This window comes from Zingiber officinale, chromosome 5B (assembly GCF_018446385.1).
Source record: "Zingiber officinale cultivar Zhangliang chromosome 5B, Zo_v1.1, whole genome shotgun sequence".
Taxonomy (NCBI): domain Eukaryota; kingdom Viridiplantae; phylum Streptophyta; class Magnoliopsida; order Zingiberales; family Zingiberaceae; genus Zingiber; species Zingiber officinale.
In genome coordinates this window covers 26941992-26959871 of record NC_055995.1, presented here as the reverse complement: position 1 = coordinate 26959871, position 17880 = coordinate 26941992, and the positions used below count along the sequence as shown (strand labels likewise).

At 50.0% G+C, this 17880-nt stretch overlaps 1 protein-coding gene across 1 annotated transcript; it reads left to right on the top strand.

The window, feature by feature from the left end:
- The first annotated feature begins 13536 nt into the window (after positions 1 to 13536).
- Positions 13537 to 15459, top strand: LOC121984266 (protein GRAVITROPIC IN THE LIGHT 1-like). Its single transcript, XM_042537118.1, has 2 exons — positions 13537 to 14359; positions 14436 to 15459. Exons 1-2 carry the CDS (start codon positions 13690 to 13692, stop codon positions 15212 to 15214), a joined length of 1449 nt encoding a protein of 482 aa, XP_042393052.1. The 5' UTR covers positions 13537 to 13689; the 3' UTR covers positions 15215 to 15459.
- The last annotated feature ends 2421 nt before the right edge of the window (positions 15460 to 17880 follow it).

Sequence of the window (17880 nt, the reverse complement as noted above, 5' to 3'; positions counted from 1 at the left end):
AAAGACCAGCCGAGCCTAAAGCACTCAGTATCATAAATCTCTATTTGCTCCCAGCCGGATGAAAGACCGGCCGAGCCTAAAGCACTTAACTTCACAATACTCTATGTGCGCCTAGCCTGTTTAAAGATCGGTTCGGCCTAAAGTACTCAGCAACATAAATCTCTATGTGCGCTAGGTCGGATGAAAAATTAGTCGGCCCTAAAGCACTCAGTAACATAAATATCTATGTGCACCCGGCCGGATAAAAGACCAATCGGGCCTAAAGCACTTAGCATCATAGATCTTTATGTGCACTCAACCGAATGAATGACTGGCTGGGCTTAAGGCACTTGGCCTTATATATCTTTTCACATATGCCTGGCCAAATGAAAGGTCAGTTGGGTCTGAGGTAGTTAACTTCATAAAGTTCTTCATACACAACCGGTCATAAAGTCGGTCGGAATCAAGAAATTTAGTTGCATACTTACTTCCAAATGAATCTTCAATACACACAGTTTAGCAGAGCGTTGCTTAAATGGATTTCTAGCATGCTCAATATATCATATGAATATCCAACCGAGTTTATGATAGCATTCAATACATAAGAAAGCAGCTTAATACAAGGACAGACAGAAGGGTGATCAACTTTGTTTGCCAGTCGAGATATATTCAACAGACAACATTATAACAACTTATTAGAATTATCGAGGAATATTCCTTTGGAACCTCATTCGAAGATTATCTTGTTTCCCAACGGTTGACCATTGATGACAGCTGATCCGACGGTAAGAATGGGGGACCCACTTCCTGAAGGGTCCCGGCCTAAGAACGGATGGAGGGCTGGCCAAGCGGGTAATGGCCACGCTAAGCAGGTCCGAGCGGAGCCAGAGATAACCCCGCCATGGGCTTGGGTTTCCGACGCCAAGGCGGGAGAACCGAATGGCCGAGCGGGTGTCTACCCGGCTGGAACCGAAGGGCCGAGCGGGTGGTCCGTTCGGCCAGGATAAGGGCGAGGATACAAAGGTTAGCCGAGCGGCCTATTCTTTTGGCTCGGGATATGGGATGTCAGCAAAGGCGTGTCTGATGATTATGCCGTACACAAGTTTGCACGAGGGAGGATCTCGCCGTCACATCATGGAGAGGCTGATACAGTAACGGTATGACATTATGGATGTCCTTCTGACAGACCCATACCTGGGCATGGTCGAAAGTAGGTGATTGCTTTGATTGGCGCGCCCAGGCTCCTTCGAGAGGTCTATATAAGGTCTCCATTTCTTCACCGGAGGTACGCTGGTCTGAATCTTGGAAGCCACCTCTTTGTTATTCCTCGCCTGACTTGAGCGTCGGAGGCCGTCGTGGGACACCCTCGGCTCGGTTTTGTTCTGAGTTCGCCGGAGCACTCGAGGATCCAGGCGGAGCGCCACATCCCAGTCCTTTGACTTCGGTTCGACGAGGATCAATTTGGCGTCTTCAGGGGGGCAGTCGCATCCCATTGGCCCTATGAAGACTACATACCGTGGCACTCTCACAAGAAGAGTTTGACGCTATAGTCGAGGCGAGGGCAGCCAAGATAGTGGCGCAGCAAAAGGAGAAAGCACAAGCTGAGCGAGCGCAACAGCAAACAACCTCGGCTTCAGCAGGCGCAGGCAGACCGCCCGGAATATGTTTCAACAGGAGGGTTCCCTCGGGCTCTCTTCCGTACTCCCCCAGAAATCGCGCCGCCCACGGGAGCAAGGATCTTCATCCGATGAGCCTCCCATTCGGGATCATAGGAAGGGCAAAGCTCCCCGAGCGGACGCACCACCCGAGCAGGTTCACCGACAATTCTCTGAAGCCATACATCGGGATCCGTTACCAAAATACTATACACCACCGCCGATCGGAGCTCACAATGGAACGACCGACCCCGACGATCATTTGGGGAAGTTCGACAACATCGCCACCTTGCATCAGTACTCTGATGGCGTAAAGTGCCGGGTATTTCTCACCACTCTATCGGAATCTGCACATAGGTGGTTTCGGAGGCTGCCGGACGGCTCTATCACTAGCTTCCAGGAGTTCCGAACGGAATTCCTTCATCACTTTGCGAGCAGCCGACGTTATCAAAGGACAAGCGTCAGCCTGTTCACCATCAAACAAGAACCAAGAGAATCTCTCCGGGCGTATATACAGCGGTTTAATCAAATAGCGATGGACATCCCCACAGCCACCTCGGAGACGATGGTAAACGCATTCACGCAAGGCCTCGCGGAAGGGGATTTCTTCCGCACGCTCATTCGCAAACCGCCCAGAGACTACGACCACATGCTACACCGGGCCAACGAATACATCAATGTGGAAGAAGCGCAAGCCGCCCGGAAAAAGGAAACTCCAACCGAGCGGGCACCTACTCATGCCGAGCGGAAACAGTACGCCGCTCATCAGCCACCAAGAGGACCAAGAGTTGAGGCATCCCGGGCACATCATGCGAAGTCCCCGGTGGTCCAAGAGGTAGCGGCCGAGCGGCCAAAGATGAAGAAAAAGAGGGTATGGACTCCGATGTTTTGCTCTTTCCATAATACTGACTCCCACAACACCCGCGACTGTCGGGGCTTGCCTTCAATCACCCATCCCTTACGACGGGGTGGCCCTCGTCGATCGCCTTCACCCGACTGCCGGCGGCGGCATCAAGAGTCTGGTAGACGAACATATAGGAGATCTCCCGAACGGCGTTTCCCTCCAAGGCATGAAGATCGCTCTCGAAGGTCCAATGAGCGACCTAGGCAGTCCGCTCGGGAAGAGGAGAATAGAAACAACATCTCCCAGGGAGAAATCAATATTATTGCGGGTGGGCCGACTGGAGGAGATTCACACAGGGCGAGAAAAGCAAGCGCTCGGCAGCTCAGAATCCATGAGGTGGGTTGCAGCCAAGAAAGGGCGAGCGGACCCGAGATCAATTTCGGGCCCAAGGATCTTGAGGGAGTTGAAGTGCCGCATGATGATGCCCTTATCGTCAAAGCGGTAATAGCCAACTACACCATCCACCGTATCTTCATTGACACTGGCAGCTCGGTCAGCATCATCTTCAGAAAGGCCTTTGATCAACTACAAATCGATCAAGCCGAGTTGCTGCCCATGACAACCCCCCTCTACGGGTTTACGGGCAATGAGGTTCTTCCGGTCGGACAGGTAAGACTGGCTATCTCCTTAGGGGAAGAACCGCTCCGGAGAACGAGGACAACAAACTTTGTGGTGGTCGACTCCCCTTCATCCTACAACGTGATACTGGGGCGACCGGCGTTAAGCGAATTCCGAGCTGCTGTGTCGACGTTCTACCAGAAGATCAAATTCCCGGTCGAGGACAAAGTCGGTGAAGTACGAGGAGATCAATTAGCCACTCGGAGATGCTATGTGGAGATGGTTCGAGCCGACTCGGAAAGCCTCCGGATCGAGGTACACGCCATAACCACCCCTGCTTTAATTTATGATGAAAAGGAGGAGGTTCAGATCCATCCGAGCCGATCGGAGGCTACAACATTTATTGCCGCCGACCTGGAGGACGAGCAGAGAGAAGAGGTGGTCAAATGCCTCCAGATGAATCATGACGTCTTCGCCTGGTCGACGCATGAGCTGCCCGGTGTCTCCCCCAGCATAGCCCAACATAAGCTTCACGGCCGGCCGGACGCTCGGCCAGTAAAACAAAGGAGAAGAGATTTCAGCGCCGAGCAGAATATTATCATTCGAGCGGAAGTAGAAAGGCTCTTAGAGGCCGACCACATACGGGAAGTTCATTTCCCAAGCTGGTTAGCCAATGTGGTGCTCGTCTCCAAGCCGGGCAACAAATGGAGGGTATGCATCGACTTCAGAGATCTGAACAAAGCCTGCCCGAAGGATTTCTACCCTCTGCCCCGAATCGACCACTCGTAGATTCTACATCGGATCTGACTTATATGTATCTTGGGCGCCTACAGGCTATCATCAAGTCTCGCTCGCCCGGAAGATCGGAAAAGTTAATACACCGGACGGGACGTATTGCTATACGGTGATGTCGTTCGGACTAAAGAATGCCGGAGCAACATATCAAAGATTGATGAATAGGGTCTTCCGCGAGCAAATCGGACACAACCTGGAGGTCTATGTAGATGACATCCTCATCAAATCCTTCCGAGCGGCCACTTTATGCAAAGATATGGAAGAAACCTTCCACACACTCAGAAAATATGGGGTCAAGCTAAATCCTCATAAGTGTTTGTTCGGCGCCAAAGGAGGACGTTTCTTGGGCTATATTGTGACTGAACGGGGTATTGAAGCTAATCCTAGCAAGGTGAAGGCTCTTCAGGACATGCCACCGCCCAGAAGCATGAGGGAAGTACAGAGGCTGACCGGTCGGATTACAGCGCTATCACGCTTCATCTCCAAGACTGCCGATCGGAGCCTTCCGTTCTTCAAAATCCTCCGCAAAGCTACAAAGTTCCAATGGAATGAAGACTGCGATCGGGCCTTTGAAGAACTGAAGACGTACTTAAATTCCCTACCTGTGCTGGCCAAGCCAACTGTCGGCGAACCGTTGCACATTTATTTATCCTCAACCGAGCATGCTGTGGGATCGGCGTTAGTCTGGTCGGGAGGTGAGGAGCAACCTGTATATTTCCTTAGTCATATCTTGAAAGATGTTGAAACCCGCTACACCGGACTCGAGAAGTTGGCCTTTGCTTTGATCCTTGCCGCTCGGAGGCTTCGTCCTTATTTCCTGGCGCACACGATTATCGTCAAGACCAATAGCCCGTTGGGACGAGTGCTTTTAAATCCAGAAGCTTCCGGACGGCTCATCAAATGGACAACCGAGCTAAGCGAATTTGATATCCAATATCAACCCCGTTCGGCTATCAAAACACAAGCCTTAGCCGATTTCGTGACAGAGGTGCAGGACCCGGAACCCAAAGCTATGTGGAAAGTGTTCGTGGATGGATCGTCCACTAGACACGGGAGCGGAATTGGCATAGTTTTGCTGTCCCCTCAAGGAGAGCGGATGCAGCTCTCCGTCCGGCTAGATTACCGAGCGACCAACAACGAAGCAGAATATGAAGCCCTTATTGCTGGATTGCAGGCCGCTCGGCACGTTGGAGCCGGCCGGGTCATCCTCTATTCAGATTCCCAGTTGGCTGCTCAGCATATCTCGGGGATTTTTGAGATAAATAGTACAAGGCTCAAGCTCTATGTGGAAGCTATTGAAAAACTTAAGCTCAACTTTAGGGAGGTGATTATTCAGAAGATCCCCCGGGCGGAGAATCAAGTGGCGGACGAATTGGCCAAGCTGGCAAGCGCGTTATCCCCGGTCGGCTCTCAGAAGCCGATCGAGCAAGTATCTTTAGTAGCACATGTCGATCGGATGGAGGGCATCACATACCCGAGCGACTGGAGGACAACTATTGTGGAGTTTTTGTGCTCGGGAGCTACCCCATCCGACCGGGAAGAAGCTCACTTACTAAAGAGAAGGGCTAGTCGGTTCACCCTCGTAGGAGATCAACTCTACAAGAAGGCCTTCTCTCGTCCGCTCCTAAAATGCGTCAGCTGGGAAGATGCCGAGTACATCCTTCGAGAAGTGCACCAAGGTTCGTGCGGTGGACATCCAGGCGGACGGTCATTAACCAGGAAGATTTTGCTAGCCGGGTATTTTTGGCCAACACTTCAAATGGATGCTGCCCGGACCGTGGAAAATTGTCTATCCTGTCAGAAGTATCACAGCATGTCCCACCGACCGGCAGATGAGATGAAAGCATCAACTGTGGCCTGCCCGTTCGACCAATGGGGGATGGACATCGTGGGACCCTTCCCCATGGCTACCGGGCAGCGGAAGTTCTTATTGGTGGCGGTCGACTACTTCTCAAAATGGGTAGAAGCTGAGCCACTTGCAAAAATATCTAAGCAGATGGTTAAAAAGTTCATATGGCAAAATATCATCTGCCGCTTTGGCATCCCAAGACGACTCGTCTCTGACAACGGACGTCAATTCACGGGGAAGTTGCTCGGGGAGTGGTGCGAAAGTTATGGCATCGAGCAGCACTTCACATCGGTGGCATACCCCCAGAGTAACGGTCAAGCCGAGGTAACCAACCGAGAGATTCTCAGAATTTTACGGACTCGGCTCGACCATGAAGGAGGCAGCTGGGTAGACGAGCTGCCGGGCATCCTATGGGCTCTCCGCACGACACCAAAAGAGGGAACGGGCGTCACTCCATTTCACTTGGTATATGGAGGCGAAGCAGTCATCCCGATTGAAGTTGGGGTGGAGTCCGTTCGGGTGCAAAACTATGATGAAGATAACGCCGAACGGAGGAGCATGGAGCTAGACTTGGTCGAAGAGGAAAGAGCTAAAGCGTCCGTCCGGCTGATGGCGTACCGGCAGCGTATGAAACATAACTACAACCGGCGCGTGATCCCCAGAGCCTTTCAAGTAGGCGACCTAGTTTGGAAGAAAGTTAAGCCGGGCGGAGATGTCGGCAAGTTGGAAGCTCCCTGGGCAGGACCCTTTGAAGTGGTCGAGAAGCTCCGTTCGGGCGCTTATTACCTCAAGGATGCGGAAGGTCGGATGCTGGACCGGCCCTGGAGTGCAAATCACCTTCAGCCATATAGAGCTGGGTGAGAGGTGCGCTGTTGCTCTATTTTGTGTAAATTCAAAATAGTTGTACTCCTTTTGTCGCAGGAAACAAATTATTCCCAAGCCATTCTGTATTCATAGCCGAACGGCTGGTTATCCGAAGGCCCCCGAGCCGCTCGGCCGGGAGGTTTATATATGCAAGCTCAGTTAAAGATCGGGAGACGGACCGACGTCTATAAACCCTCGGCCGGGAAATCGGGAGACGGTCCGGCGTCTATAAACCCTCCGGCCGGGAAACCGGGAGACGGACCGGCGTCTATAAACCCTCCGGCCGGGAAACCGGGAGACGGACCGGCGTCTATAAACCCTCCGGCCGGGAAACCGGGAGACGGACCGGCGTCTATAAACCCTCCGGCCGGGAAACCGGGAGACGGACCGGCGTCTATAAACCCTCCGGCCGGGAAACCGGAAGACGGTCCGGCGTCTATAAACCCTCCGGCCGGGAAACCGGGAGACGGACCGGCGTCTATAAACCCTCCGGCCGGGAAACCGGGAGACGGACCGGCGTCTATAAACCCTCCGGCCGGGAAACCGAGAGCCGCGCCGACCGGCTATAAATATCCGAGCGGAAGACCGACGAACTCCGTCGTTAAAGATCGAGAGCCGCGCCGACCTGCTATAAATATCCGAGCGGAAGACCCACGAGCTCCGTCGTTAAAGATCGAGAGCCGCGCCGACCGGCTATAAATATCCGCACCGACGAGCTCCGTCGTTAAAGATCGAGAGCCGCGCCGACCGGCTATAAATATTCGCGCCGACGAGCTCCGTCGTTAAAGATCGAGAGCCGCGCCGACCGGCTATAAATATCCGCGCCGACGAGCTCCGTCGCTAAAGATCGAGAGTCGCACCGATCATGATTAATAGCCCGACGAGCTCCGTCGTTAAAGATCGAGAGCCGCGCCGACCGACTATAAATATCCGCACCGACGAGCTCCGTCATTAAAGATCGAGAGTCGCGCCGACCGGCTATAAATATCCGCGCCGACGAGCTCCGTCGTTAAAGATCGAGAGCCGCGGCGACCGGCTATAAATATCTGAGTGGAAGACCGACGAGCTCTGTCGTTAAAGATCGAGAGCCGCGCCGACCGGCTAAAAATATCCGCACCGACGAGCTCCGTCGTTAAAGATCGAGAGTCGCGCCGACCGGCTATAAATATCCGCACCGACGAGCTCCGTCGTTAAAGATCGAGAGCCGCGCCGACCGGCTATAAATATCCGCGCCGACGAGCTCCGTCGTTAAAGATCGAGAGCCACGCCGACCGGCTATAAATATCCGCGCCGACGAGCTCCGTCGTTAAAGATCGAGAGCCACGCCGACCGGCCATAAATATCCATGCCGACGAGCACCATCTTTAAAAATCGAGAGTCGGTCCGGCGACTATAAATACCCCTGGCGGACGAACGAATACCAGAGAATAAGAAACCGCGGAAACCTGAAGTATTAAAACATTTAGGCCCGCTCGGGCGTTGGTCCTTCGATACTTGGCGTTTGTTGAGTTCACACTGGCTAGATACGTGTAGAGCGAGTAGGCCCTCCTGCTCGGACTTTGTTTAATGGGTTAAGCTAACCGGCCGCGTGACGGAGAATGCTTAAGAGCATGACTAACTCTAATCATAAACGTTAAGCAAACAGAAGAATATTATGGATAGGAAGACACAAGCAAAGACATAATTACATTAAAAGGAAAGCATGCCAAACGGCAAGTACAAAAAGTTGCGTTGGGCTTAGGAAACGTAAAAACAACGATCGACGCCCATGGTTCGCCCTCTTAGGTCGGCGGAAGGCTAGGGTCTCTTCGACGTTTCCGCCGAACTTCCAGTGGTGAATCCCCGGCCTGGGGGACTCCCAGCTCGGCTGGAGCAGAGGAAACAGGATCCGCCTCAACCTCCGTTGAAGCGGATGGGGCAACTTCTGTTTCAGGGGCGGACTGCGCCCCCCCCCCTCTCCTGCATCTGCCAGGCGGCTGGGGATAAGACCCCGCTCGGCGAGTTCTTTTTTAGTAACCGCCTTAATTTCCACGGCTTTCAATTTCAGATGATCAGTAGCCTTGGAGCGCCACATGACTTCAGCTGCAGTAGAAAAAATTAAAATCAGTTAGATAAAAAAGGAGAAGGGAATAAAGAGTCCTTACCCATGCGGTAGGGGAGATTGGCCCGAACGGGAGATAATCCAAAAATGTACAACACCCCCTTGAGAAGCAACTGGTCGATTTTGTACCGCTGACCGGACAACCAGTTTACCGCATGAAGGTAGGCTGGATTGCTTCTGAATTTGTCGAGCTCCGGCTGGGTCTGCCATTTGGTTCTGAATGCTGGCCGCTCGGGAAGTCGTATATAGAAGAAGGACTCCTTCCAGTGCTTGTTGGAGGTCGGCATATTCTCAAAAAATTTGAAGTCTATTCTACTTTGGAAAATAAAAGTACCCAACTCGGATTGTTTGGGGTAGAAGAAGTAGTGGAATATTTTGGGGTCGAGTGGGATACTTTGCAGCCTAAAGAGGACGACCACCCCGCTCAGCAGCCTAAAGGAATTCGGCACAAGTTGGCCAAGCGGGATGCGAAAATAATTACAAACTTCCAAAACAAAAGGATGGGTAGGAAATCTAAGGTCGCCCTGGAATTGGTCCAGAAAAAAACAAATGGTACCGATCGGCGGGTTATGGGGCCGGTCGGTCGGGTCGGCTACAACTATTTCATGGTCGTCCGGGATCCCGTACGTCCGAACAAGACGCCGAGCGCTCTCTTCATCAAACCGACTCTCCATGGTCGCATACCATGGACCGTGAACGTTGGTGGCGGGTTCGGAGGAGCTTGCCATCTCGGAGAGACAAAAGGATAGCAAGAAATCGAAGGAATGGGAACGAAAGAGGCCAAAGGATAGCAAGAAATCGAAGGAATGGGAACAAAAGAGGCAAAATGAGCAGGGAAGACCTAGTAAATGAAGGAAGAAGACTCACTGAGAAGGAAACGGGCGGAAAGGATCACCGGTGAGATGATAGCCGCCTAAAAACAGAAACTGGATCGCCGGAGGCCGCAGCAACAGAAGAAGCAGAAGGACGAAGCGCGAGCAAGCGTGCGGCCAAAGAGGGAGACTGAGGCTTTATACGGCCGAGGCCGGTTGGCCTCCGTCGTACGATCCAGGTCACGAGAAACGAGGACGCCATCGGGCCGTCCATTTCAAACGATGGCGTCCCATCAGAAGTAACGCCGCCGCCACGCAATGGTCGACACGTGGCGCTGAGCGATTCAACGCATTTAATGTGCACCATGCCACGCACGCGCAGCCTTAATGGAATGGATTGTCGCCGTTCCCGAGGGGATTTAGACAGGAGGCAACGACGACAGGCCGCATAAGTTACATCTGAGCGAGCGCCGAACGGCTGAATTCGGCGCACACACCGAGCGGCCTGTGGAATACTTTTAAAACAAAGGCCAGTCAGCCGGACTCACTGCCTCCTTCGACTAGACTTGAAGGGGAGGCAAGTGATCCGGCGGTAAGAATGGGGGACCCACTTCCTGAAGGGTCCCGGCCTAAGAACGGATGGAGGGCTGGCCAAGCGGGTAATGGCCGCGCTAAGCAGGTCCGAGCGGAGCCAGAGATAACCCCGCCATGGGCTTGGGTTTCCGACGCCAAGGCGGGAGAACCGAATGGCCGAGCAGGTGTCTACCCGGCTGGAACCGAAGGGCCGAGCGGGTGGTCCGTTCCGCCAGGATAAGGGCGAGGATACAAAGTTTAGCCGAACGGCCTATTCTTTCAGCTCGGGATATGGGATGTCAGCAAAGGCGTGTCTGATGATTATGCCGTACACAAGTTTGCACGAGGGAGGATCTCGCCGTCACATCATGGAGAGGCTGATATAGTAACGGTATGGCCTTATGGATGTCCTTCTGACAGACTCATACCTGGGCATGGTCGAAAGCAGGTGATTGCTTTGATTGGCACGCCCAGGCTCCTTCGAGAGGTCTATATAAGGTCTCCATTTCTTCACCGGAGGTACGCTGGTCTGAATCTTCGAAGCCACCTCTTTGTTATTCCTCGCCTGACTTGAGTGTCGGAGGGCCGTCGCCGGGACACCCCTCCCCGCTCGGTTTTGTTGCAGGTTCGCCGGAGCACTCGAGGATCCAGCAGGGAGCGCCACATCCCCAGCGTCCTTTGACTTCTGGTTCGGACAGGATCAACAGCATATTCCTATAATGGCTTATCAAAGGTCTAAGCTATAAACGACAAAGAGGTAGATATATAGGTAGATAAAAGATTCCTCGATACTCATTACACAACAAACTAACAAACTCCTACACACGATGTCACCACATGATCACGGAGATTATGAGAGATGGTATAAAAAGGGATCCTCTCTGATCACAAGGTATGATAGCTACATCATCTGAACCTCATTCTTGCATGAGCACCTTTTTCCACTATTTTTCATTCCTTCATCCAAAACCATACTAACTTGAATGTCGAAGGGTCTTGCCAGGGATCCCCTTCCCTGTTTTTGGTCACTAACTCTTTATGGATTGTCGGCGTGTGCGTAGGATTTCAAGGAAGCTTCATCGAGAAGGAAAAAGTTTTGCTCCAGTCAACTATCCGACTATCATCACCAGCGCGCTATCTCTTCAGCTTTCAGACAATATCAGTATTATTTACATATGGTGTTGCTTTAATAGGTCATAGGATTGATTCCCAACGTGTGCAAAATGTATCGTGGGTCACCTGAGACTCTCATACAAAAGGTCACTGTGTTGGACAAAACCTCCTATGATTTATCCCCTTTCCATATCGTATGGGACAGTCCTGTAGGGACCTTCGAGGTGAGGATCACCTTTTTATTACAAATAATAGAGTCGTTTCCCACATAAAGCCTCTAGTTATTTATTTTGCAAATTTTTACAAGTTTAGAAGAAGAAGTTCCCTCACACTCGTAGTTGTTGGGAGATTATTGATGTAATCATCCTCGAGTCAAGGTTGACTAGTTTGACTAAACTCGAGTTGATTCCAGCTTGAGTTTCAATGTTTGAATAATATGTGAAGAAGAGGTCAAGTAGATCAAGGTTAACTGGATACTTGAATATATGAGAGAGAAACTAAGTAGGTCATGGAGGACTGGATACTTGACTCATACAGTCTTAACTGGAAGTTAGGGAAGAAAAAGTCATAACTATAGGTTAGGCGAGACAAAGTCCTAATTCAATAGTTAGTCAAAGGAAAGTCCAAATGGGTCAAAGAGAACCGCACGTTAGCAAAGAAAAGTCTAAGTAGGTCAAGGAGGACCACACGTTGGCAAAGGGAAGTTATAACTGCAGTTCGACAAAGTAAAGTTTAAGTGGGTCAAGAAGGACTACACGTTGGCAATGGAAAGTTCTAATTGAGGTTAGGCAAGAAAAAAATTTAAGTGAGTTAAGGAGCATCACACGTGGTGATCAAAAGTACAACGTGCAATTGACACGAGATAGAAAGACCAAGTGGGTCAAAGTTTGACCGAGCACTTGGTGAATAAGTCTAACAGGTCACGGTTAACCGGATGTTGGGTAAAGGAACCCTAGACTTGGATTAAACAAGTTAAGGTTGGGAAATCGATTGACTCTAAGCTAATCAATTAAGCAATAGATTATAGTTTAATTCACGAGAGCACAGAAGGTGTCAGAATTGATTGGACAATCGATTCCAACATTTCTAATCGATTAATTCAATCGATTAGATAGTGCTGAGTCGATTGGGCTGTAGTTTGTCGTGAAGAGGTGGAATCAATTTGGGCAATTGATTCTAGCTAATCAATTAGGGCAATCGATTCAGGCTAATTCATGAAAACACAGAGAGTTGGGGAATTGATTGGTCAATCGATCCATACCAAGCCAATCGATTGAGACAATCAATTAAGAGAATCAGAAAAGAGTCGTTGCATGATTTGTACAACTAGATTTGACCTGATTTGATGTGGCAATCAATTAAGCTAGCAAGGTGTTCATTGTATTGTGTATTTATTTTCTTGTTGTGAGCTTGTACGAGCCTTCTCTATTTATGAATTGTTTATGAGGAGTGTGCTTATAGTGGAGTTATATATATAGTGTGAGTCTTTCGATTAGTCACCTCAAGGAAGTGTATACTAAGTAAACAAAGATGTTAGTATTACTTCAAATTTTCTATTATAATAAATCAATAATACAAAATGAAAGAAGTTATTTACACCCCCTCTAATTCTCAAAGTATAATGCAATAGTGTAGTTTGGAGTTAGCTGTAATTACAAACTGAGCAAATGTTACTCCACTCTCCATGGATAGTGCTTTTGATGCCGAGCTAACAGCTTGCTCTTAATCTTCCCCATTCATCGTGAATAAAGTTTGTGGCACAAATATTTTATCAGTTGCTTTGTTTCGTCAAGTGTCACATCCTTACTCTTGCTGTGGTGCTCTTTTGGACATTTCCTTAAAAGAAAAAAATTACGGACTTTCTCGCATTTGTCTTTTATTCTGAGGCCTTAATAAATTAGCCAAGAGTAAACTTCAATGATCCGCTTCATTATTTACTAGAAGCATACATCTTCTCAGGGATTAAAATCTCCCACTTCTCTCCCGTCGTTTAAATTTTGGCGAGATGAAATTGTGGTGCACCGCACGGTGAGCCCAACTAATCTTCTTGGAATCTTTGCAAGTTCCATGGATGAACTCTCAGATTTGTCGTCGTTTTTGCCAGACGACCAACCACCACCGTAAGATTCTTTCGTCGATGAGCGAGAAGGAACAGACGCTGCATTAAACTAATCACTGACCCATCCGTTCCCCTCTTCATTAATCTCGAGTCAACAGCGAATCATTTATCATTCATTATCCGTCCCCACGGAGTCCCCGGTTGATTTCATATGATCTGGAGACGGGGATAAAGGCCATTCACAATTATCCGCGCCACGCCGACCCGCGCCAGGCCACCTAAACGCATCTGCTCCGCACGCACAACGAACAAACACTTAAATCAATCAATCTCCTCTTTTTCGTCCAGGTAACTGGCAACGGGCTTTCTTTTACTGCGACAGCTGTTAGCAATGCAGTAGCGCAGGGAGTGAGTTTGGAGTAGGGCAATGGCGAACAAGGCCACCACCATCTCCGATCTGCTTCAACGTGTCGCCTCCTCCTGTCTCACGCACCGTCTACCGGGAAGCTACGTGCTCGATGACTGCGACAGCGACCGGGAAGAGGGGGAAGTAGATCGGACTCGGAGCGAGGTGGGGAAGAGGGTGGCCAAGGAGAAGGATGAGGTCGACGAGGAGGAGCAGGGACTTAAGATCTGGGAAGAGGACGGCGGCCATGGCGCCGGCGCCGCACCTGAGGATTCCCACAAGGTTAGGGTCCGAGAGATGGAGGCGTTCGTCCACGAGGTGTTCGACGCTGTGTCCGCGGTCAAGCGGGCTTACGTGGGCCTCCAGGAGGCGCACAGCCCGTGGGACTTGGAAAACATGCGGAAGGCGGACGCGGCGGTGGTGGTCGAGCTCCGCAAGCTGGGGAGGCTCAGGGATCGCTTCCGGAGGGAATGTTTCAGTCCACCAGCTACCGGCCAGACCGCCCCGCCGCTGAAGGACGCCGTGGCACCTTACGAGGCGGCGATCGACGACCTGAAGCGGCAGCTGAAGGCCAAGGAAGCAGAGGCGGAGAGCCTCAAGGAGAAGCTCCGGAACTCCATCGCGCTCGGCCACTTGGGAAGGAAAGGGCGTCACTATTCCAGCAAGAGGGTCGGATGTGCATCCGCCATTGGTTCGTCGAAATGTACCATTTTGCTCCTTTTGTTGTCCTCACCGCGTCTAATTAGGGCTTTCTGTCGATTGAACAGGAGCGCTGGGCACACCGACGCCAGAGCTGTTCGAGATGTGCATGGAACGGGTGAAATCAGCGTCCAAGTCCTTCACCGCTCACCTCCTCTACCTGATGCGGTCCGCGCGCTGGGACATCACCGCAGCCGTCCGATCTGTCATCGAAGGAGGCAGCGACGCCGCCGAAGACCGCTGGCCGTCCACCCCCAATTTGGAGCCCCGCCACGCCAAGTACGCCCTGGAGTCGTACGTGAACCGGAAGGTGTTCCATGGGTTCGAGAACGAAACCTTCTACCTCGAGGGATCGCTTAGCTCGCTGATAAAACCGGACGAGTTCCGGCGCGACTGCTTCGCGCAGTTCCGGGACATGCGGGGAATGGAGCCGGAGCAGCTGCTGGGCGTCCTCCCAGGTTGCCCATTCGGGCGCTTCGCTGCCACCAAATACCTCTCCATCGTGCACGCCAAGATGGAGGAGTCGCTTTTCGGCGGCGGGTCGGAGCAGCGGCGGCAGGTGATGGCGGGGGCGCACCCACGGACGGAGTTCTACGGGGAGTTCCTCCGCATGGCGAAGGCGGTGTGGCTGCTCCACCTGCTGGCCTTCGCGATGGATCCGCCACCAGCCCACTTCGAGGCGGGCCGGGGAGCGGAATTCCATCCGCATTACATGGAGAGCGTGGTCCGTTTTCCTGGCGGGCGAGCTCCGGTTGGGTCTGCGGTGGGTTTTCCGGTTGGTCCCGGTTTTAAGCTGGCGGACGGGTCATTGGTGCGGGCCCGTGTTTACCTCGTACCAAGAGCCTAACCTCGGCGTTGCAAGTGATGCCGGTGGATGAGCAGATCTAATCCGGTCCGTGGATTCGATTTCTTTGTTTCATGTGCCAAATTAAGCTTCTAATGTTTCAGATTTGGCGTGGGAAGTGGGATCTAATATTTTGTTGATAAACACGTTAATGGTTGTGTTTGGTATCAATTTGGCCAAGGGATGGATGGTTTGGAGGCAGCCCTGTTAGAGAAATTTTAAAATAAACTATTCAACTTTTAAACTCATTTCGATATAAATTCTGTCGAGTGATAATTTTTAAATTATCTTTTAAGGTGTGCTTTTCTTAATAGAGATAATTTTTATCACGCGTCATAATTTTTAATTTTTGTTGTTGTGGTTAAGTTGGCATGAGATATTTGGTTTACATCAATTAATCCTAGAAGTCATTAGTTTGATTTACAAAAGTTTTTTTTCTAATCATCAAGATAAATTGAAAAGTATTCACAATCGACGGTCGATTTTTTCCTTCCGTTCCTTCCTTTATATTGTCATTATTTAATTCCTTAAACAATACAAGACTTGTTCATGCTATTACTTATTTTCTGAAATAATTCGAGATTTGTGCGAAGATTATCTTTTCCTGAAATAATCTGAGATTTATACGATGATTTATTATTTTCCAGAAATGATCCTGTGTCCTATGTCGTTAAGAGGTCGGGAAGCCCAAGGGGCAGTGACCCAATAGTCAAGGGGCTGGGAGTCTAAGGTGCCGAGAGGCCCGAGAATCGGGGATTGGGAGGCTAAGGAGGCAAGAGGCCCGAGAGTCGGGGTTGGGAGGCTTAAGAGCCGGAAGGCCCGAGAGTCAGAGACCCAGGAGGGACGAGAGTTAGGAGGCTAAGGAGCCTAACGACCTCAGAGTCAAGTGGCTTGAGAGGGCCAAGAGTCGGGAGGCTAAGGAGCCGAGAAGCTCGAGAGTCGGGAGGCCCTAATCTTTTCTAATGGAACTGCCTCAACACTTTTCACCAATCTTCTCTTATCCACGTATCGCATACTGATTATTTCCTGAATCACAAGTCTCTCCTTTAAGTTTAGTCAAAGGAGGTGAGAGTCCGACTAACTAAAATGTTGTGTACTCAGAATGATTCTAGCTGCCTTGAGTACTTAACCCACGTGGCAGATTCATTGTGTATTTTTGAATTGATTTATGCATTAAATGTTAGCATGTCTTGGTCATCATGTGATTAAATATAGTCACTCCTTTAAGTATGCTACTTGCATCATCTGTCTTGATTTTTAAGCCTAAAATACACTAGTGTGCCTCTAAGGTTGTATCATATTAATGTGATAGGACTCACGACAAAGAAGACTAAGCATGTTTTAACAGGTAATGATTACTTTGAATCTTTTATTTGTCCCATGTGCTTGATCCTGCGGTGGAAAATCTATCACGCCTTTTAACAGCAGAGATCCAACAATCCCTCTTGAATGAGTCTGGCTATATTAGATTGAATAAGAACGCTTTTGTACACACTTGCTGATTCTCCCATCGTCGCTTCTTCGTCTTCTTCATCTCCTTCATCTTCGAGTTTCCTTCTCTACCCAGTGAGTGACTGTTGGGTTTTTCGGGTCACGAAAACCGCTTTTCGCGTCGCGGAAACCCCGAAACCCTCGCCATCGGATCCGTGCAAAGATAAAACTTTCGAAAAACTTACGAGTACGAGTTTCTAAACCTCGATCTACAGTAGATCTACAAAGGAGAAGGAATATACCCTTGATGCGAAGCCCTTCGCAATCCCGCTTGTCCTCGATTCGCCGGATCTCGAAAGTGTCAAAGTAGACACTTCTCTATGTGTATCCACACAAGCAAGAGATGGAGAAAAATCTCTAAGGATGTGCTAGCAACCTTAGAGATCAGTAAGGGAGGAGAGGGAGAGCAAGAAGAAAACTCTAGAGGAAGAAGAAGATGGAGTTACAAAAGAAAAATAAAACTCCCTTGATGAATAAAAGTGGCCGACCACTTTAGGTGAAGTTGTATACTCCATGGAAGGCCAAGAGTCACAACTCTTGGTAACTCCCATGAGGTGGCATCCCACTTAATCAACCATGATGATGTGGAGCATCATCATTGGCCCACTCAATGCCAACTCACCAATGAGGTGGCAAATGGTCAAGTCAAACTTGACCTTTCATCTTCCTCTCAAGTCAAGTCAAACTTGACCACTTCTCTCTCTTGGTTGATCTAATCTAACCATTGGTTCAAGTCAATTTTAATTTAATGAATCTCTATTCATTGAATTAAATTAATTCAATGAGTCTAAGTCCAAATTAGACTCATCTAATACATGAGCCAAATTGAGTCCAACTCAATTAGCCTACTTTGGATTACTCTTAATCCAATTTGGTTCATCACATGAACCTAATCCTTTAGGTTCATCAAATGAACCTAATCTCCATCTAATTGCCCTTTGTGTGTGACCCTATAGGTTCTTATAACGTTGGCAATGCTCCTAAATGTTGGATCGAAACGTGCTAGAGGGGGGGTGAATAGCGCTCATGGCTATTTCGTTCGATTATCGGAATCGTAAAAAGCGTAAGAGTTAAAGCAGCGGAATAAAAAACAAAGAACAATCACACAGAAAGACGCAGGAGATTTTTACTTCGTTCGGAGCCTAGATCGACTCCTACTCGAAGACCCGCAATCCTTG

What these genes read in the sequence shown, in the direction of transcription:
- LOC121984266 (XM_042537118.1), top strand. Translation starts at nt 13,690, where the DNA reads ATGGCGAACAAGGCCACCACCATCTCCGATCTGCTTCAACGTGTCGCC. An exon ending in CGGATGTGCATCCGCCATTG is followed by an intron (nt 14,360 to 14,435) that starts GTTCGTCGAAAT and finishes TCGATTGAACAG; the next exon opens with GAGCGCTGGGCACACCGACG.